The sequence below is a fragment of the Lepidochelys kempii genome, chromosome 7 (assembly GCF_965140285.1).
Source record: "Lepidochelys kempii isolate rLepKem1 chromosome 7, rLepKem1.hap1, whole genome shotgun sequence".
Taxonomy (NCBI): domain Eukaryota; kingdom Metazoa; phylum Chordata; order Testudines; family Cheloniidae; genus Lepidochelys; species Lepidochelys kempii.
In genome coordinates this window covers 24807609-24828760 of record NC_136386.1, presented here as the reverse complement: position 1 = coordinate 24828760, position 21152 = coordinate 24807609, and the positions used below count along the sequence as shown (strand labels likewise).

General features: G+C 40.9%; 1 protein-coding gene across 5 annotated transcripts in view; it reads left to right on the top strand.

Annotated features, from left to right (window-relative positions):
* FLNB (filamin B) overlaps positions 1-21152 on the top strand; it is a 112996-nt gene that overhangs the window by 60012 nt on the left and 31832 nt on the right. For 2 of the 5 annotated variants that reach the window (XM_073351442.2, XM_073351440.2), the window contains exons 10-28: positions 508-634; positions 1163-1299; positions 1649-1842; positions 2294-2407; positions 2986-3129; positions 3504-3627; positions 3932-4092; positions 4955-5045; positions 5354-5523; positions 9270-9387; positions 11300-11562; positions 12245-12842; positions 13088-13261; positions 13647-13809; positions 14284-14444; positions 17428-17595; positions 19149-19241; positions 20090-20213; positions 20769-20925. In XM_073351442.2, coding sequence (XP_073207543.1) covers positions 508-634; positions 1163-1299; positions 1649-1842; positions 2294-2407; positions 2986-3129; positions 3504-3627; positions 3932-4092; positions 4955-5045; positions 5354-5523; positions 9270-9387; positions 11300-11562; positions 12245-12842; positions 13088-13261; positions 13647-13809; positions 14284-14444; positions 17428-17595; positions 19149-19241; positions 20090-20213; positions 20769-20925 — 3281 coding nt within the window. The remainder of the gene's footprint in view (positions 1-507; positions 635-1162; positions 1300-1648; positions 1843-2293; positions 2408-2985; positions 3130-3503; positions 3628-3931; positions 4093-4954; positions 5046-5353; positions 5524-9269; positions 9388-11299; positions 11563-12244; positions 12843-13087; positions 13262-13646; positions 13810-14283; positions 14445-17427; positions 17596-19148; positions 19242-20089; positions 20214-20768; positions 20926-21152) is intronic. The other 3 variants (XM_073351443.2, XM_073351444.2, XM_073351441.2) reach the window with 2 other exon arrangements.

Sequence of the window (21152 nt, the reverse complement as noted above, 5' to 3'; positions counted from 1 at the left end):
TTAACTGTTCCTAGTTTGAAGTAAACCCTCAAGGAAATAGCCAAGTATCCTGCACACCCTTAATGTTTCATGAGAAAGTGGTATTCCAGCTGGCTGTGGCTTAATGTAGTATGGAGAGAGAAGTGATGGACTTTTATCAGTGTAAATTTCCTTATACTAAGCTGTTCTTGAAATGTATCTTGCAGAAAACTAAAAGTAGGTATTCCTTAAATATTTGTAGTCAAAACCTGACAAACGTTAATCAGCAGAGTGATCCATGTCCTCTTAAAACAAAAGAGCATAGGACAAAACATAAGGGAACCTGTTAGGTCTGGTGACTTCAAACATTCTCTCATTTATGCCATCTGTCTTAGAGGGCAACTGGAACTATCTTGGTTTCCTAACTGCTTTCTGGTGGGAAAACTTTATTCTCAAGAGGCTAAGTAAAATCTAGAAAACATACTTGCCTGAATAACTTAAGGTGTTGGCTGGAAGCTATTGAGTAATGCTGACTTGATCTCCCAACAGAGGGCTTGGATGAGTTTGTGAAACAAAAGGACTCTGTGGATGGCATATATGCATTTGAATACTACCCAGTTAGCCCAGGGAAATACATTGTCACTATTTCATGGGGTGGACACAATATCCCCAAGAGGTGAGTTGCATTTTTAATAGATCATGTGGGTAGGAACCAATGCTAACAGGAATCTACTGGGCTGGACTTGCTTTCTAAGCTGCTCTGGCAAGAATTGTTTTAATTGCGCTAACTTGTATATTCATTCCTGCTCCTGGGCCAGCATAGCTTGCCTTGGAAGGTTTGTAAAAGGGGGCTAGCATAGGTCTCTTTCCAGGCTCTCCAATCTGCCTCTTGTGATCCACAGCTTGTATTAAACTGCATGGCCATGGGGGAGGACTTTCATTGAGTTTTTAGTAGGGTCCATGAAATCTCATGGTGGAGGACTCCAGCAGACATTAAGTCTAGTTAATTGACTTATCCATTGTTTCAGTGGCATGACTGATCTAGATGACCTAACTCAATCTGAAAGATTGCTCCATAGGCTGGTGGGCTGGGCTCTTCAATGCACATTGTATAATGTCACTTATTAATGAAGCTACAGACAGGAGTGGGTGCTATTTCTGCTGCTCCTAATACTGAATTTTGACCTTTTCCCCCATTTAATAGCCCCTTTGAAGTTCAAGTAGGTCCTGAAGCAGGTCCTCAGACAGTGAGAGCTTGGGGACCAGGACTTCATGAAGGGATTGCTGGTAAATCTGCTGACTTCATTGTAGAATCCATTGGCACAGAAGTTGGCTCTCTTGGTAAGTCAGCCTGGTTGTCCTGGTTAGGATTTTCAGGTGCTTTAATGTTGAGCTGCTTGATGACAATAGTCTTTCTGACAAGTATGGTGATCCCATCAGACTCACCCAGTCACTAACTAAACATTAAGCTTACATAAATCTGACTACACTTGCATAGGAAATGATTTTCTAGCTTTCTAGAATGTGGGGTATATTGGGTCTGAGGGGAGACAACACCATTGAGTACCTACTCCATAGGAAAGGTGTAGTAGAGCAGTGAACAAGGAAAAGGTCTGGCAACTGGGAGGCAGGCTTGAGCAAGCCTTTAAAACCCACCATGCCCACTTTGGGAGATGTTTGTTTCCTTTAGGCTTTGCCATTGAAGGCCCATCTCAAGCAAAAATAGAATGTGATGATCAGAATGATGGCTCGTGTGATGTGAAGTATTGGCCCAAAGAACCTGGTGAATATGCTGTTCACATTATGTGTGATGATGAAGACATAAAAGATAGTCCATACATGGCTTTCATCCAACCAGCTTCTGGAGACTTCAACCCAGATAAGGCAAGATAGCTGAATTCTTCTGTATATAAATAGCCATTGATATGGCTGTTTTAAAAGCTACTTGTAATTTTTCATTTTCATGCATGTTCTACAATCTTTAGCCATGGATTGGTTGGCAGGCACAATGCTGGTTCTTTTTCTTAAATGTGTCTAAACGAAGCTATTGCTTGGCCCCTACTATATTGAGCATAAGAGCTGTTGCAAGAATGTGACTATAGTGGCCTTTCAGGTAACATGGCAGGGTACTACTCGAGGCCAAAATTCTAAACTCAAGCCTCTTTAGGCTTGGCCTTCATGAAGTTGTTTTTAACACATGATCTCCTCAGTCCACAAATATGAAGGCCTGTGATAGGGTTTTGGGTCACCTTTTAGAAATACTAGCTTTAGCTATGAGCTTTGCTTTCTTTGGCTGTAGAATCCATGTAAAACTTGTGCACTTTACCTTTTTTAGGTAAAGACTTATGGTCCAGGGTTGGAGAAAACTGGCTGCATTGTAAACAACCCTGCTGAGTTTACAGTTGAGACCAAGCAAGCTGGGAATGCACCTTTGAAGATATATGCACAGGTAAAAACCTACATTAACTATCTGGAAGTACTATCAATAGTCACAGGTCTCTCCTTTGGAACAGGTACCTAGCACATTCTGGCTAATTAGTTAGCCACTCCCCTAAGAATATTCATGTAGATTCTGAGCATCCTGTTCTAAGTCTGTCTGCGGCTGTGAGACTTGATCTGCATCTTGGTCCTTCATTGCATTTCTGCATAGTAATCCTTTAATTTAAAAGGTGTTTGGGATTATGCAAGCCTAACTCCAGTATGGATTTAAAGCCCTTTTTATTAAGGCCTGTGACTTGTCCCTGGTCTTGCACCTATTGAGACTTCTCGAAGTGGTCTCCCATAAATTGTCGTGTTGTCAGTCTACTAGACTTCTACAGTTTGGTATGTGTGGCCAAGGAGAGACGAGCAGTTTAAATTTGTGGTAAGATTGTTACAATTTCTTAATTCCAAGCAGCTCTGCTGTAGCTGCTGCTCTTGATCATTAACTTTTTTGATAGCCCCACATCTAAAACTACTTGTACCTTGTCTCTGCACACCTTTGTATGTAGTCAGTCATCTAATTCTCCGTTAAACACTTGCTTTCAGGATGCAGAAGGAAGCCCTATTGATATTCAAGTGAAGAGCAATCCTGATGGAATCTGTGCCTGTTCTTATATGCCAGTTAAACCAATCAAACATACTATTGCTGTTGTCTGGGGAGGAGTTAATGTACCCAATAGTCCATATAGGGTAAGTACAAACACCTACAAAATTACTTTGCAGGGACTGGTGGTACATCTTGTAAAACAAGAAAACATTCGGATAGTTTGTTTGTCCTCGCTAATGCTAGTGAGTACAAGTCAATAGAGCTACTCATGAGTAAACGCTTGCTGCATCAGTCTTGCTGAAGGTTGCCTGTCCCATTCTGCAGGCTAGCATGTCAAAGGGCTCTAAAACCAGTGAGCACAGCATAAACATAGGGAAGTCGGAAACTTTATTTTCTCTTCTTTAACTAAGCAAGAACAATAGTTAAGAAGTCAGGGCATTTTGTCAGGTGCTAAACTTAATAAATCAATGTGACCCAAGTATAGGGTAACTCTGAACACTTTTGTGAACCTGTCTAGGTTCTCATAGGACAAGGCAGTCATCCACAGAAAGTGAAAGTGGTTGGACCTGGGGTGGAGAGAGCTGGTCTGAAAGCTAATGAGCCTACTCACTTCACAGTTGACTGCGCAGAAGCAGGAGAAGGTAAAAGATTGTAGATAATGTATTGCTATCTTGTATCAAAACTAATTCTATAAACACTCCCTGTTTGAACAGGAATCTGATCGCCTCAATTCATAAACTCTTGATTCAAGCTTTTTGCTTCAGAAGGGAAATCTGAAGCTAAAATCCTCTTACAAAGATTACGTGGAATGATTCATACAAGTACCTGACAAACTATCATATCCAAGGACTTAAAAGCAAGATGTGACTTGTTTCGTTGCTTAGTACTATAGCTACTTGGATACTAAACCAATTCCTGATGTTGTGGCACACTGTTTGCTCCTAGGTGATGTCAGTGTTGGCATTAAATGTGATGCTCATGTTATAAGTGAGGAAGAGGAAGACATAGCTTTTGACATCATACACAATGCTAATGATACATTTACAGTGAAGTATGCACCACCTGCAGCTGGACGTTACACTATCAAAGTGCTTTTTGCAGGAGAGGTTTGTATCTTTTTTATTTGCGACTAGAAATGTTAGCAAAAAGAAAAGGAGGACTTGTGGCACCTTGGAGACTAACAAATTTATTTGAGCATCAGCTTTCATGAGCTACAGCTCACTTCATTGGATGTATTTAATGAAGTGAGCTGTAGCTCAGGAAAGCTTATGCTCAAATTTGTTAGTCTCTAAAGTGCCACAAGTATTTTGTTTTGCAAATACAGACTAACACGGCTGCTACTCTGAAACCTGTCATTAGAAATGTTAGCTATGCAGAAGGCTTTGAATCCTAATGTAAATTACTATTCAATGTGCATTACTCAAAAGGGGTCATTGTTAAGTTTGTAAAAGTTCTTCATAGTTTGGGCCAAACTCCAAGAAAAATGTTTCTATAATCTTTTTTGAGTCTCTCTCCATTGTAACACCAAAAGTACCCATGCAGCAAATGTTATGCTGGTACTTGAAAAGGCAAAGGCTAGTTGACTTCACTCTTTGTCCAAGCTGTGAAATGTAAAGTTAACTGAAATGTTCTAGAACATTTCAGTTATCGGGAGGAGGGGGCTTTTAATGTGACTATGCATTTTAGTAGTTTCAGTGGTGGTCAGAGGGAAGGCAAAAATACATACAGAAGATTGCTAGCTGTTCCTGTGCAAAGCTGAAGTAAGCATATGGGATACATTAGAATAGGTTTATTTGGCAGGGTACAACTTTCAGGAAAGCTGTGACTATCTAATCTGAGACAATGCCTGATTTCAAACTTAAACAGTAGTCCTTTCACTGGAAGGCAGATGCTAGGTCAAGCTCAGCAGACAAAGCTTACAACTGGGTATAACTCTGTCCTATTAAAGTAGCATGTTTTATATTGAAGGAAATTCCTGCCAGCCCTTTCAGAGTTAAAGTGGACCCATCGCATGATGCCACCAAGGTGAAAGCTGAAGGACCTGGATTAAGCAAAACTGGTGAGATTCCTTTTCTTTATGCCAAGTGATATATTGACATGAGCATGGGGTAGTTCGAGAGCATAAACTCATGATGTAGACAAACAGCCATGTCCCAACTTTCCCACTAGGGATTTGGAATGGGATTACTCTATGCCAAACATCAAATCTGGGGGCATCAAGATTAAAAATTATCTCTGTATTGTCTTTGAACTTACTTGACCAAGTTGAAATTGCTCAATTTTCATATGGACTATGAACTTAAACATACAGCATAGATAGCACAAGAAACAAGCATATTCTAACTTTCAAATTTACTTTCTGTTAAGGTATGGAAAATGGCAAACCAACACACTTCACTGTATTCACCAAGGGTGCTGGGAAAGCACCGCTGGATGTGCAGTTCAGTGGACCTGTACCAGGAGATGCTGTGAAAGACATGGATGTTATTGACAACTGTGACTATTCCCACACTGTTAAATACACTCCAGTACAGCAGGTAGGTCTGACACTTCTGAAGAAATGGGAGTGTTAGGCTCCTTGAAATGACAATTAACAGCAAAAATAAAACTGAAAATATGTGAGTGAATTAACATGAAGTCTTGTATCTGACTGAACTTTTCTGATCAAAGGAAAACCATGGCAATGGAATGCTTTCTTCCCAAGAGCTGCCCAAAAGCAGACAGTAAGGGGTCATGAGTGTCTACAATCACAAGTACAAATAAAGCTGTAGGCTACATGTTGGGAATGGCCTGTCCAGAGAGCAATTTAAACAAAGATGCATAGAAAATCTGACTGGAGAATGAGTGCAGATTTTGGTGGCATGAGAACTAGTCACTGAAACTGATCCTGCTGTACTAACAGTGTAACTTTGTCAGTCTAACTGATAAAGGCAGGCAGAAGCAAGTGCACCCTACAGGTGCCCAAACAGAGGCCCTACCCCTGCACTGCCTCCCTCCCTCACCAAGCTCCTGCTTGCTGTCCTCCACCCACCCCCCATTGCTCACCCTTAAGGTGAGTACAAAGTCAGAGGGCATAGCCTTCCTGCTTTTAAAAGTGATTGGGTTCATGGCCCCCTGCCTTCCCCTCCTGCCACCTTGTTCCAGCACCCCTCACTGGGTAACAAACTAGCAGACAGTTTACTAGCTAATATGAATGGCCCTGGTCCAGATGTTTAGGACTTCCAAATCACCCCAGATTTTTGCAAGCTGTAGTTTTCTATGGCTGGGCTGCAGGTAGTGAAACTGAATTGTCCTCAGTCGAATGAGCTGTAGTGTTAACAGGAGTGTAGACCATAGCTAGAGCCCTGCATGCATACAAAATTTGTATCTGCAGATTTGTAGTGCTCAAACAATAGTGCACAACTCCTATTTCATGGTGAAATGCATTTCCAGAGTAACTCTTCAGCTAGCTTGTTTGCTTTTAGGACTCAACACACAATTTATGCAGAATATAGAACAGTATTTTCAGTTGAGATCAGTTCTTTTGCACAATGGCTTAGGTGTTGCTTAACGTTTGCCTATAGGAGGAAGGAACCCAGATAGGGAACTTTCATGTTAATAGTGGATGCAGCTTTCCTAGTTTACAACAGGGAAGAGCTGGAAGTCTTTACTTACAGAGAAAGCATATTTTCCCTTTTTGTCGGCAGGTTTTTGTGTACTTCTGAATGTGCATAATACCCCAGATTTCTATTAATTGTCATGGCAAAGTAATGTCCTCTTAAGAGCTGCAGTAGCTTCTTGGATACCAAGTTGCCTAGACTATATAGAGTAACCATAGAACAGTAATGGAAGGAGTAAAAGCAAGTCATGTTTTTTAAGGGGACTTTCCCAGTAAGCTTGCTTATATTGCCAAGGTCAGGAATGACTAATCCCATTTTTAAGGAATTTAGTACTATCAAACTGAAATGGTCTGACAAACTTCAGTTATCACTTAAGATCTAACTGGTCTGACTTTGATCTACCATAAAATTGGCATGCACTTGGGACATGGCAAGTTCATGACCAAAGAATGTCAGTAGCTTCAACTAATATATTTGGAGAGGTATTACTGATCTCTGAGCTTGGCTGCTTTGTATATCAGTGGGACTGGATTTTAGTTCTGGCTCATCTGTTTCCTGGAGTGTCTTAAGCAGTAAGGAACACTGCTTACTTATAGTATACTTGTAGCTCTCTGATAGTTGTACATCCCCTTTCTAGCACTGTTAAAAGTATACCTCTAAGGTTCCTAATCTGTCTTTGCTGTTGCATGTAAAAGTGGCAGCAAAACCAACCAAAGATTGCCACCTCCAAATAGCACAAACAGATTCTTGGCTTCTCCGAAAGACTGGGTAACACCACATCTGCTTTCTTAACGGAGTCTGCCAGACTTAGGAAACCCCCCTTGCATAGGGTGTACTCAGTATCGCTGCTACTGCCAAACCCATAACCTTCCTGGCAGCCAGTGTTGTCATTAGGGTGGAGAAATTTTACCCAATAAATGGGTTTTGGATTTTAGTAACTAGAAGACCTGGCTAGTCTTCAAAGCTTTCCCAGGTATGTATAATAGGGTGGTTGCTAATGCTAGTGGGATGTCTAACACTGTTTGTTTATAGGCTATCAATCTACCTTGCCCTGAAGGCTTCCAGCTAGATAAAGGAAGCTGAATAATTCACTATGGGTAAAGGAGAGCACAGTGCCAGCTGTCAGACATTAAAAATACAGTGGGTGGTGTAACTCGTTTGACCAGTGCAGCATACGTTTGTATGTTCCTCTGTTTTTTCCATAGGCTAAGACTAGGAGGGAAGGAAAAGGACTGTATAAAAGCTTTCACAGAAGAAATTGTGACACATCTGTAAATACAGCAATGACTAATGTCACTTACCAAACATTTCCCAGCCCTGTAAAAATACTACATTTTCAAACCTATTCAAAGGATTAAACCAACTGGATTCTCCCTAATCAGCTGAACCTCTAGTATTTAGAGTCTTTAATTATGTGACTTGGAAAGTATCCAGTCCCATGCTATCCTTTTACTGCTTCTGAGGTTTCTAGAAGCTCTGTAGAGAACACAAGAGGCTGGCAATATTAATCTTGTACCCATTCTTCAGCACTGTAGAGAACTGAATGATGGCTACTGAGCAATAAACATTCAGGTCTTGGCACCCAAGTAAGCTGCTGTACAAAAGCTAGGGGAAATTATAGGTGTACAAACAGTGGTGATCATGAGGTTTCAAGCTGCATCTGGGAGAATGACTTGGGGGCAGGGGCAGCTGTGAAGTAACAAGACCCAACTCAACAGGAGCAAAACAGTGTATATATGGGAGGAGTAGAGGAAACTGCCAGCCTGGCGGAAAAGGGAAAACATTGTGGCTATTGGGCATTGATTTTTTTTTTAAAGTGGTGTCCATATTTTGGTCTCTGTGCACTAGCTTGTCTCCATGCAGAGCTCACTGGAGTGTGTAGACCCTATAAAATCTTTACAGGGATGAGGGACTTACTAGGCAGTTAAATTCCTAAGGGACAGCATGAACAGAAATCTCAGTATAATACTCTTAACCAGATATTGATAAGGTTGAGTAATTGTCAACTGAATAACCTACAGTTAGCCTTCCTGATTTCACCCAGTGCTGCTATAGCTGTTTGCTGGCTTATGTGAAACCTTCATGGATATTTCACTTGGGAGCTGAGCCAGCCAAGAATGAAAAGTAAGCAAACGGTGATTATAGCTGAAATATGGACTGTGGTAGGAGAGCATAAAAGGAACACACATCTTGGGCTGAATCTGGCCATGACTCTGGCATTCCAGCCAAAGCACACAGGAGCATTAATCTGTTTCTGATTTATACATCTTAACTTTGGTATTTCAAATGCTATTAAAAAATATAACCCCTTTGTGGGCCTGGACTTGGCATGCTGTCTGTACGGTGGAATAGGATACCTGGTCTCAAGTTGGGTCATTCATTCAGCTGTCATGCCTGAGCTCTGGGAGGGTGGGAATCAACCTGGGGCCTGAATTTCTTCCAGGCAATCAAAATAGTACTGCAGTGTTGGCAGGAGAGCAAGCTTTCTCCCTCTGTCAAATGAAAAGGGTTCAAAACTCAAAAGCTGGAGTGGGAAGTTGGGGCAGGGAGCTCACACAACACTTGGAGCCTGGTCACTGTCTGCCATTATACCTTGAGTCATAAACTAGTATATAGTGTCCAACTAGTAAAGCACAAGCATGAAATGGCTGAAGACCTAACTTACAATATTAACCTTTTGGCAGGGTCCCATGAAGGTTTCTGTAACCTATGGTGGTGATCCTATCCCCAAAAGCCCTTTCACTGTGGGGGTTGCTGCTCCACTGGATCTCAGCAAAATTAAAGTCAATGGACTTGAAAACAGTAAGTACACTTGCAAATGAGCTATGCAGTGCATAGTCTAGTTTACTGTAAATTTTTTTAAGGTCTGATCACTGAGTAACTTGGCTAGAATGAGTAAAAACCAATACAAAAACTCCTGCTGTTGTTTTTACAGTAACTTGGTATTCTAGCCCAAACACTGTAATTTTGTAACCGTAACACCACTTGAATATAAGCGGCTACTCTTAGAAGTTTGTTTCAATCTGATATTTTTTTAAGGCTGTGCAGCTATCTGAACATCTAGTACAACTACCAACAGGATTATGGCGTGTATGTAGCTTGTGAAGTATACTGAAGGATAGCAAACTTTAAAATGAGTTCCTTAATTAATCTTATTCCTGGTCATAAATACAGGCAGTTTACGTTCTCTGCTCCAGTTAGATTAGAAGTTGGTTCTGAATCCAGTTTGCATCTAACTTCAAGTTTTTGATTTTGTAGTAAATATTGTGGCGTCTCTACCTTTTAAAGGTTTTGGTAACTTTTTATTGCTAGGAGGTAACACTTCATAGAAGTTGCACTGAAAGAATCGTTTTAAGGCTAAATTGCACCACAAATACCTGGAAATGGACATCAATGTCATTTGTCAGTGGACACTAATCCAGTGAGAGACCCAGTTAATTATTGAATCAATGTGCCCAGCTTTAAACCTGAGCTGGGTGCCCAACAGGCTTCCAATAAGGATTAACGAGGTTTTTGTCCTCTAAACCTCTGTTCTACTTAAATCCCATGGATTAGTCTCCTATATAGTTATGGCAATACAAGCTTCCCTCTACAGTCTGTTTCTTATTGTGCTCCCACAAGAACAAGATTGTAAAGTAGCTTGCTTTGTATGCTCATTCAGACCTTAGAGACTGCTCTCAGATAGAGCTGTGGACACTATTTTTATTGGCTGACTTCTAGAAACTGGGTTATGCCAATGACTGGGCGGTGCCTGGCTGAAATGAAATAACCCAGGGGCCAGACTTTTTTATAGGCTGGTGGGCAATTCAAGGAGCAGGTAAGCACTTAAGTGTTCAGTGGGATTCAAGTGCTTAGCTCCCACTTTAATGCAGTTAGGAGTCTAACTCCCATTGGATACCTTTAAAACTCTGGCTCTGGAGTTAGAAACACATTGCTAGAATAACCTGAACAGTAATGTCTAGCACACTACTGTTCCATGGAACATTCAAAATTTAAACTTTTTAGTATGCCTTGTTGCAGAGATGCTGGTGTGATGTGGGTGGGTCTAGAAAACCCTTCATGTTAAAACGTCCTAGATAAAAGATCCAGACACTTTGTTAGCTCCAAATGCTGTACTTTGACACACACCATAAACTAGCTCTCAAAAGATCTTTTTTTCTATGAAGTGCCTTGCTGGACAACGGCTTCTAGTGAAAGTGGAGTATGGTGGCACTCCTCCATCCCACTACTTCTGAGCTGCTGCTTCTTCACAAGGCTCAGCTGCAGTAACCTAGTGGAGTACTGTTCTGCAAGCCTCATTTACCAACAGAAAAAATTGAGCAAATATACAAAATTATTGAAAGGGCTTAAATTGCATATTACCTTCTACCTGTAAATTGGCAGGGAGGTGGGACACAGAAGGCTGCAACATAGTGGTAAACTCCTGGATGAGCATTATGTATTTCAGATGTGTTGAGAGGCTGTATAAACAAGTCAAAAGCAATCTTGCTTGCCTTTGACCCTTTGCAGTTTCCAATTAACCCATTGTCTCTGCTTCTGCTTGTCATGACAGGCTTCTGCAGCTAAAGAAATGTTTTTAGTTGATAAAAATCCTTGTAAAACATTCTCTCAATGCTTTGTGGCTGAGGTATTTCAGAGTATGTCCAACTATAGGATTTAAGAAATCTAACCAGACCATTAATCCTGAAATACTAATATGGGCTTTCTCTTTAAGGAGTGGAAGTAGGGAAGGATCAGGAATTCATAATTAACACACGAGGAGCTGGTGGACAGGGTAAACTGGACATTAGTATTTCCAGCCCTACAAGGAAAGCTGTGCCATGTGTGGTGGAGCCAGCTCTTGGCAAAGAGTGCAGCACTGCAAAGTATATCCCAAGAGAAGAAGGACTTTACATGGTTGATGTAAGTTATGATGGCAATCCAATTCCAGGAAGTCCTTATACTGTGGAAGCCACTCTACCTCCAGATCCTACCAAGGTAAATGCATAGGAAATGCTTCAGTGGTTGACATACAGGAAATATTTGCTACCCACAAACTGAATTACACTCACATAAGAGCATAAACTTTCACATCTTGTTTGACCTGTTAGGATTATGGAGCAAGTACATCAATTTAATTAAGAGCTACTTAAAGATTAAATTGTTTGCTTCACAATCATAACTAATGACTTTATTCTTCAAACAGCAGCTTTGAAAAGCTTAGTACTGAAAACGAACTCCAGGTATTTTAAGCAATATGAAGTCAAGTGTGACTCCATATTAATCTAATGAGACTCACTTGAGGTTTCACCCTCGAAGAATGTATGTTGTAATACAGTTGGCTAATAACACCATATAAACACCGCTTAATGTTGCTACCTTTTAGTTTAATGGGTGTACAAAGACAGCCAAGCTTAAGTCTGTAAGCATGGAAACTTTAGCAGACTTCATATTGTCTAATGTAACTTGACATTAAGATTTTCTTCCATCAAAGGAAAGAAGCCTATTCCTTGCTGTAATGTGTCTATGTAACTGGAGTTTTTTGCAGACTTTAACAAGACTTACCAAATGAATTAGTCTGAAATTCTTTGTGGAACTGCTTTATTTTACTTTGCCAGGCAACTGCCAGGTGAGAATTTGTGTAAATGTAATGGCCTCTAACGGAATATTTTTATCCTAGGTAAAAGCCCATGGTCCAGGCCTTCAAGGAGGTCTTGTTGGAAGACCAGCAGAATTTACAATAGATACCAAAGGAGCAGGAACTGGAGGTTTAGGTTTGACAGTAGAGGGCCCATGTGAAGCTAAAATTGAATGCTCAGACAATGGTGATGGGACATGCTCAGTCTCTTACCTGCCTACTAAACCTGGAGAGTACTATGTAAATATTCTGTTTGAAGAGGTTCACATTCCTGGTTCTCCATTTAAAGCAGATATTGAAATGCCATTTGATGTATCTAAAGTGATTGCTACAGGCCCAGGTCTTGAACATGGTAAAGTGGGTGAAGCAGGATTGCTCAATGTTGACTGTTCAGAAGCTGGACCTGGGGAACTGGGTGTAGAAGCTGTATCAGATTCTGGCTCTAAAGCTGAAGTCAAAGTTCACAATAACAAAGATGGAACTTATGCAGTTACATATATGCCACTCTCTGCTGGAATGTATACACTTATGTTGAAATATGGAGGAGAGCAAGTGCCAAAATTTCCTGCCCATGTCAAAGTAGATCCAGCTGTGGACACAAGCAAAATTCAAGTGTTTGGACCAGGAATAGAAGGGAAAGGTAAGCAGACTTAAGCATATAAGTTGCTTCTGCCTGTTCAAGCACAGAATATTTTAAGGAGCGGAAAGGCTATAGTTGATATGTCTACGTACAGTATTACAACTAGTGATTTTTGCAAGAGAATATCTTTGACACCTTTATCAGTCATTCATAGTTGTCATAAATGTCTAAGAATCGAGGATTTTTCATAGACTAAAATATTAGGCCCATCTAAATAGAATGGCTTCTCAAATTGTGTTCTGCAGATGTCTTCCGTGAAGCTACAACAGATTTCACTGTAAATGCCCAGCCCTTAACAAAGACTGGAGGAGACCATATCCAAGCACAAATCACAAATCCCTCAGGAGCTTCCACAGACTGCCTCATCAAAGACAATGCTGATGGAACATATGCAGTAGAGTTTACACCATTTGAAAAAGGTAATCTGTTGTCTGACTACCCTGTGTGGGAAGGGGAAGACTAACTAAAAAATATCCTGTTAATGGGCTTATCAGTACTAATGCTAGTATTTAAATGTTAGCATCCAGGTACAAGATTCTTTGATTGAAGAGCAATTTCTGTAGGAGATAAATAGTATAGAGTTATATGTACTATATGTTCATCTTTCTAAGTATAGCTTCAGCAGAACAGGCTATTTTAAAGAACCTAGAATTAAAGGGTAATTCTGAGGCCATGCTAAACACCATTTTTGAGTAGATGAGGAGCACTGCCTGTTGTAGTCAGTCTCCAGTATCTTGAATGAATGGCTCCTTGAAGGTGGTGGTTAATCATTGAACCTAAAGATGATGGGTTTTCACTTAACAGGTCCACACACAGTTGAAGTGACTTATGATGATGTACCTGTTCCAAACAGTCCTTTTAAAGTGGATGTCACTGAAGGCTGCCATCCATCACGTGTAAAAGCCCAAGGAGCTGGACTGAAGGAAGCATTCACCAATAAACCAAATGAATTTACTGTTGTCACAAGGTAACCAAGTCACATGATCAGTGGAAGACAACATAACAAGTAATTTCAGGACAACTTGACATTGGATGCTAAATCCAATAATACTACAAGGGCTGAACTTCAGTAATCTAATGTCTTGAGTCACAGGTTGTTACTTCCATCAAATTCAGTCTACCTTTGGTAATGTTACTCCAGAAAGTAGCTATCACAAACCTGTTTTGGTGGTCTTGTATCAAATCCCTTGTGCAACTAAAGTTCACACCCAATCCATACCTGGCATTTCAAAACATTTTCACAGACTGTTCCTGAACTGTTTGATTCACAACTGAAATGTAGCCACCTCTGGGGTAAAATGCAGCAAAGCTACACTCTATCCATGCTAGCATTACTACACACTCTGAAATGCAAGTGGGACATCAGATGTTTGCTGTACATTATTCACAAAAATGAAAGCATACTAATGGGCTGCGTTTTTTTGGGGGGGGTTTTGCGTAGAGGGGCAGGAATTGGTGGACTTGGAATAACTGTTGAAGGACCTTCTGAATCAAAGATAAGCTGTAAAGATAACAAAGATGGCAGCTGCAGTGCTGAATATATCCCTTATGCTACAGGAGATTATGATGTCAACATCACATATGGGGGAGAACACGTACCTGGTAAGAATTCTTCCATTAGAAGATGCCCTAAAACTAATAATGGGTTGAAAGTAAGATTGTAAAATCAGTTTTAGCATCCAAGTAGAAAGTCTTCAGATATTAATGTTGTGTATTGTAGCTAAATAGTGGCTGAGGTGATGCTAAGAATGCAGTCATCCTGGTTTAGAGATTTGTAGAGCTTCCTCAGAAAGAGCTGGCAGACAATCTTGCAGTTCCCTACTTGTAGACGCTCTGCTGCTTGAGCTAATATTTGGGAGCATTGGGCAGGCTTTTGAAATTACTCAGGATTTTTAGAAATAAACTCAGTTTAAACATCAACTTGCAAAATAGCTGAAGCCAGACCACTCTTAACCTTGGCTGCTATTGCAAGCTAGTATGAAGCGATGGATAGGTGCCCAATACAAACAAAATGTAAAGCCCTTTTTGTATTCACCCTGGGTACTTCTGAGAATTTGAGAATGGTTTTCAGTCTTCTCTGATATAAGATGTAGCAATCCATCTTGGTGCATAGTCTGCTCTTGCATCATGAGGTGGTATTAGCATCTTATCTAAATCTAGCCCAATGGAATATTGGGACATGACATAAACTAAGTAGACTAGTGTGGGAACTTGCTTTCTAAAAGTGCAGTCTGCCAGTTTAGGAAACAAATTGCACAATGATGTTTGACAGGGCCAGACTAAGACAGCCCTTCCAGGGTGTGAACATTAAAACCATGGCTTGCAGTAAAATGATGCAATGATAATGTGGTCTTCTGGGATTATATCATGCACTGCAAACTTTTGTCACTTGAAAAAGCATTTTAGTGCTATCATTTCCATGAAAACGAACAGGAGCCTGTTTATCTCAAAGGTGCACTGGCTCTCCAGCTGACACAGTGTAGTAACACATGAACGGTGTTCCAAGTGTTTGGCAGCAACTAACTTGCATTTTAGCTAAGGTGGTTTTGCAGTGTACCAAGGATTAAATGTCTTAATTTCTGCTGAAATAGTTCTGAACATTTAGCCTTGACTTCTGTGTGTGGAACAATGTGCATTTTCTAGGACTTCATGGAACTGACTCTACCCCCACCAATCGCATTTATCAATGTACTGTAACTTGGTAAATTGCCAAGGAACTGGATGCTTGCATGCGTCTTCATTTTGGCTTCTGCCTTGTCCTCTGCCCGTACTCTGTTCCTTCCTCATTGTGACAAGCAAATGGTTCACAGCTAAACATCCAGCTTACAGGAGCAGGATGCCGGCAGGTCACTTTCAACAGTGAAACTTGTGTTTTTTAGCTAGCACTCTGGGTCCAGCCAGTTATGGCAGATAGCCCAGATATTTCCAGTTGCTGTCTGCAGGCCCTTCAAATGTTTCTTTGGCTCTTTATCCCCCCTCCTTTTTTTTTAAAGCAACAAGACTTTATTTCCTGCAGTTAAATCTACATAGTGTAGCCTTCTCTCTTGATTTACTGCTTAATACATCTCTGCTTTTGGAACACTCTACTTCTGCACAGCTTGATAGCATTTTGCTAACACATGGTCAAACTTGTGAAAACACAGCATGGAAATTCAAAGGGAATACTGACATGTAATTTAACTTATTCTATCTGGATACTGCATGTTTTATACTGCACAATAGGCATAGAAGTGTAATAGCCTACAGAATTGGATCTGTGTGAAGCCCTTAATTTATGAGCAAATAAACAATTAAGCTGTCACTTTCAGCTGCCATAAATGAGCAGGATACTAGCAGGGTAAAATGAACAGTGATACTAATTTTCTTGCCCCATACAGAAAGCTAGGTAAGTAACTAGAACTATCCACCTAGTAGCAGAGTCTCAGTGGATGGGCACAACAATTAGGCTTGATAGCTGGCTCTCACGGAAGTACAAAAGACTCAATGAGTGTGGCAATTAACTTCACTAGGCTTTTAAAAGTGCCCCTCCCCTTAAAGATTGAGGAATAGTAAGGTAACACCAGGAAGCCTGTACTGTACCTGTGGTATGAAAAATCGAGCATATAGTTTTCAGCATTACTAAGAACACACGAAATGAGAAGGCTAAAACTTTCCTGTGGCTGTAACTTGAAGCTTTAGTGACTTCAAGTGCTTATTTATTCCTGTCCATAACACCATACTTTTGGACAGGTTGCTATCTGGTTGGAGGTGGGAGCCACTAATGTAAAACATATTGAATGCTGCAAAAGCACAAAGCCAATGTCCTAAATCTTAAATTAGGCTATTCACTGCTGTGGCTGGCAATGTTGGAAGACTCACTGCCTCTAGTGGGGAGTAGATAACTTGCTTCAAACATTTTCTTACTGATGCAGACCTTGAAAGAAATCAAGGTACAAAAGTGAACTGGCTTCCATTGACACTAACATGTTGCTAAGTTAGCCTCTCAAATATTAGACTTCTAATTCTCTTGAGGTGTTAAGCATCCTTAGCTTATACTAACTTTCTCAAGTGGCAACTGTACCCAATGGCCTTAGAAACAACCTCTCAATTATAGAACCTTGAAACCTGACTTAATCACCTTTTTAAGAGACTTTTTTTGGAGCACTTGACCTAAATACTTTGCTTGATCAAAAGTGACCAGAACTTCAAAATGCTCCACCCCAAATCTGATTATCCTCCAATTCAGAACTGGTTTCAAAGATAGTTCCCTTAGCATAGTCACAAATGCATAGAAATGTAGGGAAGGTGAAAGGTCTATTCCAGCCCCTGTGCTTAGGCAGGACCACATAAACCTAGACAATCATGGACAGATTTGTCCAGTCTGTCATTAACCTCTAATGATGGGAATTCCACAACAGCCCTTGGAAGCCTTTGTCAAACTGAAGTGCATATTGCTTTTTATTTTCAGGTGTAGCAAAAAACTCTACCCTTAATATTAGAAGGAAATACTGTAGGATACAGGGGGTGCAAAAGATGGTGGCAGGAGGCTACAGTGAGCTTGCATTTACTACTTAAACTGCCAATTTTCTACACTTCTATTTTACAGGCAGTCCATTTAAAGTTCCTGTGAAAGATGTTGTTGACCCAAGCAAGGTAAAGGTTGCAGGTCCAGGTCTAGGAACAGCAGTTCGAGCCAAAATCCCACAGTCCTTTACTGTGGACACCAGTAAGGCTGGAATAGCACCTCTTGAAGTTATGGTGGCAGGACCCAGAGGTAAGGACCTTAGAATTATCCTACTTTGATATGCCTACTTTTGTAGCTTGCAGGCAGTGCTGAATTAAAGAATTGTGGGGTCTTGTTCATTATGGGGGGGGGAGGGAGGGAGATGGGACGGTGCCTGCACTCAAATTTGGCCTGCCTGCTGTTAGAGGGAGTGTCAGACCAAACCTGAACAGTGCTGTGACCTGCTCTAGCTCTGTTCCAGCTGCTGCTAGCCCTATGCAGCATAAATGGGAGCTAGTCAGCAAAGCACTTCTACCCCATGTATACTACACCAGCCTCATTTATCCTGACAGCACTGCTGGGATGTGCATGGGGGCGCAGACATCCTGCTTGCCCAGGGCCTTCCTAGTTACTTGCCAATGCCCCAACTGACCATTCCTATCACCCACCCTGCTTTCGTGTGGCACAGGCCAAATTTGAGTGAGCAGCATTGCTGCACCTCAGTGCTGCACAGATTTGGCCTGCCACAACACCACTCGCCCAAATCTGGAGGGAGCTTGAGATGGGGGGTGCTGTGAAAGTGCAGAGTACATGCTAGTTAATCTGGCCCTATGAGTAATGACTAGCCCCATTGACAGACTAGTTCCATAAATACTAGAATTGTGCTCTCCTGGGTACTTTTAGCAGTACATTAGCTTTAAATAGATCTTCAGTCTTAAACTTTGGAAGAAACTGAGGGGCTACAATGAACAGGGGCTTCCTCTTGGAAGAGTTGACATTTCAAGAGGTAAATAAGAAGGGGGTGAGATTCAGACCTATTTAAAAAAAAAAAAAAAAAAAGCAGTGCATCAGTCTTCCCTGCCTTTGAGGGGTGAGACATGCATCTTTGTTCCCATAAAGCCCCAACCTAAGTTGTACTGCACATTAGCTTCATGAACAATCAAATCGGTGAAGTGAGAGGCAAAGATACTAATCAGTCCCCTGATCTATGTAACATTAGGACTGTGTTTTCTTGTTGCCTTTACTAGACAAATCCAGTCTGCCAAATAAGTCCACAGACAGAACACACATGCCACTTCAATATAAAATAAAAGATATAAAAGTTCTGTCTTGAACTATGCAATCTCAAGTACCAGTAGCTAAATCTATGGGGTGGTAGTTCATTTCTCCCCCACCCTGTAGGATTACTCCTCTTTGGTCAAAAAAAAAAAAAAAAAACCAAGCATGCTGGGTATACCAAACTCCCCTTTTTAAAATGGAAGGTGGCTCTTTCAGTAGGAAGCTTCCTGAGAAGTCGGCAGAGTACATTTTTGAAGGCCTGCACAACTTGACTAGGTACAGCTATGACCCACATGTTAGTAATAGTGTCTGCTTTTCAGTAACTCATAGCGCTTAAGTCAAATGTATCCATATACAGGATTCATGGTGCGAAGACAGGCAACAAACTAAGTGCTAGAAGAATTTGACTGGGGGGGATATTTTGTTTGACCTCTGGCCTGATCTCTGCTGACCACACAAGCCTCTAATCTCATCTTTCATAAGGAAAGATGAGCCATAATTCTGTAAACATGAGTGCCCTTCAAATAACCATTATCTAATTCTAGCTGATGAAACGGATTCCCAGTCATGGCGCAGTCCACTGAAAGCGATTTCAGAGTTCTTTAAAGGTGACCCAAAGGGGAAAGCTAATAAGACAGGTTTGCATTTTTCACTAACTGCTGACCGCATATGTGCACCAATCCATCTGCCAAGAGCAAAAATCAGTTGTAAATATAACTTGCTTCATAGGCTTTGCATGGCAACTAAACTTCTCTAATAGCTGCTGAATTACTAAATTTACATTAAAGCATTACTGCAGTTATAAATATAGCTTGTCTTGAAATGTGTGATTTGAACTGATTAACTGCATGCTAAGAAATTTGCTGTAACTGCAGTAGAAATCTTAAGATTTCCTGTAGCTTAAAAAAAAGCTGCTTCAGACCACCTGGTTTCCTTAAACATTCAGTTTTACTGTAACTGATCTCTGTTGGGCAGTAAAACTTTTTCCAGATATGCTGAGGGAGCATGAGACTAAAATCACTGTCTTGTACTAACATGCTTTAGAGCTGAAGTCTGCTTGCACTGTATTGCAGTGATCGTGTGTAATCTTATCAATGACTGACAGTTGAGACAGCTATCACCTTTCCCTTTTTGTAAAGCTCTTCAGATACACTTGAGTAATGTGGTCTAATTGCCCTTAGCCTGCCTTTCAAGACCATTCCGGCTTTCTCCAATAGTGTGCTATTGCCAGTGTAGTCAGCAAAAAGCCTAAAGGGCGAGTGGTGATGGATGCTGCTTATCTCTGATCTATGGCTCATAAACATAAGTGGAAACTATCTCGTAATACCTGCACAGTGCACTCATTCTCAGAGGCTTATATGTGAGATCTAGTGTAAGGCTTTAAATCAACAGCACTTGAAGCGACAAAACTGCTAATGCAATTCTGCTGTTCGAATAGGATGGGTTTGACTAGTGCTGTTGAACAAATAGCCTGTTTCTGTTTTAGGAATGGTGGAGCCTGTTAATGTAGTCAACAATGGAGATGGGACTCACACAGTAACATACACACCTACGCAGGAGGGCCCATGTGCAATCTCTGTCAAATATGGAGATGAAGAGATTCCTCGCAGGTAAACTAACAAAGCCTCCATTTTTCCAGAACAAGCTACCTACCTAAATAGCACTTCACCTCAGAGTCCATGTTCTGAATAGTCACAGCCTTTGTAACTTTGACTGCTTTCAATGCCTGTTTCCTCCTAAGTCAGTGTAGTTAAAAAGGGGGTTTTCTGGATGTTGATCCCAAGAGCCAGTCTGCATTTTTAAACTTTAGTGTTGGACTTGAGAAGTGATATCTACTTCCCAGACTATAACACAATGTTCTGAGGTGGCCTCTGGTTAATCTTGTATAGTTGGATTCCTCTTGTCTCCTAGTACTTGGGAGAAATGGAAAGGAAGATTATGCAGTGGCATGTGCATGCCAAGATAAAAGTGAACCCTTAGACTACAGCATCTCCATTTAATGCTTACCTTCAAATAGTATCTAGATTAGTCTTGGTTCCCAATTCAGGAAAGTATATTGGTTAGTGGGATTTAAGCACATGCTTAAGTGTTGTCCTGAATAGTGATAGTACCTACTATAAAGCCTGACAAATGACTTAACGCCACATTTGTTCCCCTGTAACAAGTCCTTTCAAGGTAAAAGTGCTTCCTACATATGATGCCAGTAAAGTGACTGCAAGTGGACCAGGTCTCAGCTCATATGGAGTTCCAGCCAGTTTACCTGTGGCGTTTGCTGTTGATGCTAAAGATGCAGGAGAGGGGCTTCTGTCCATACAGATAACGGTAAATTGTTTTTTTTATTTGTCCAAACACACTGTTCCTGAGTGGGAGTAGGTTTAAAATCTATTCAAATCTTATCAGTTGCCACACCCTGAAATACCTGGAGTCTTTGAAGGGTGTGCTCTGGCTAAAACACAAACTCAAATTCAGATATTGCTTGGGAAGATATACTTCAGGGTGTTAATCCCTAAACGTCAAACAACTGAAACGTAAGGCTGGTCAAGCATTAA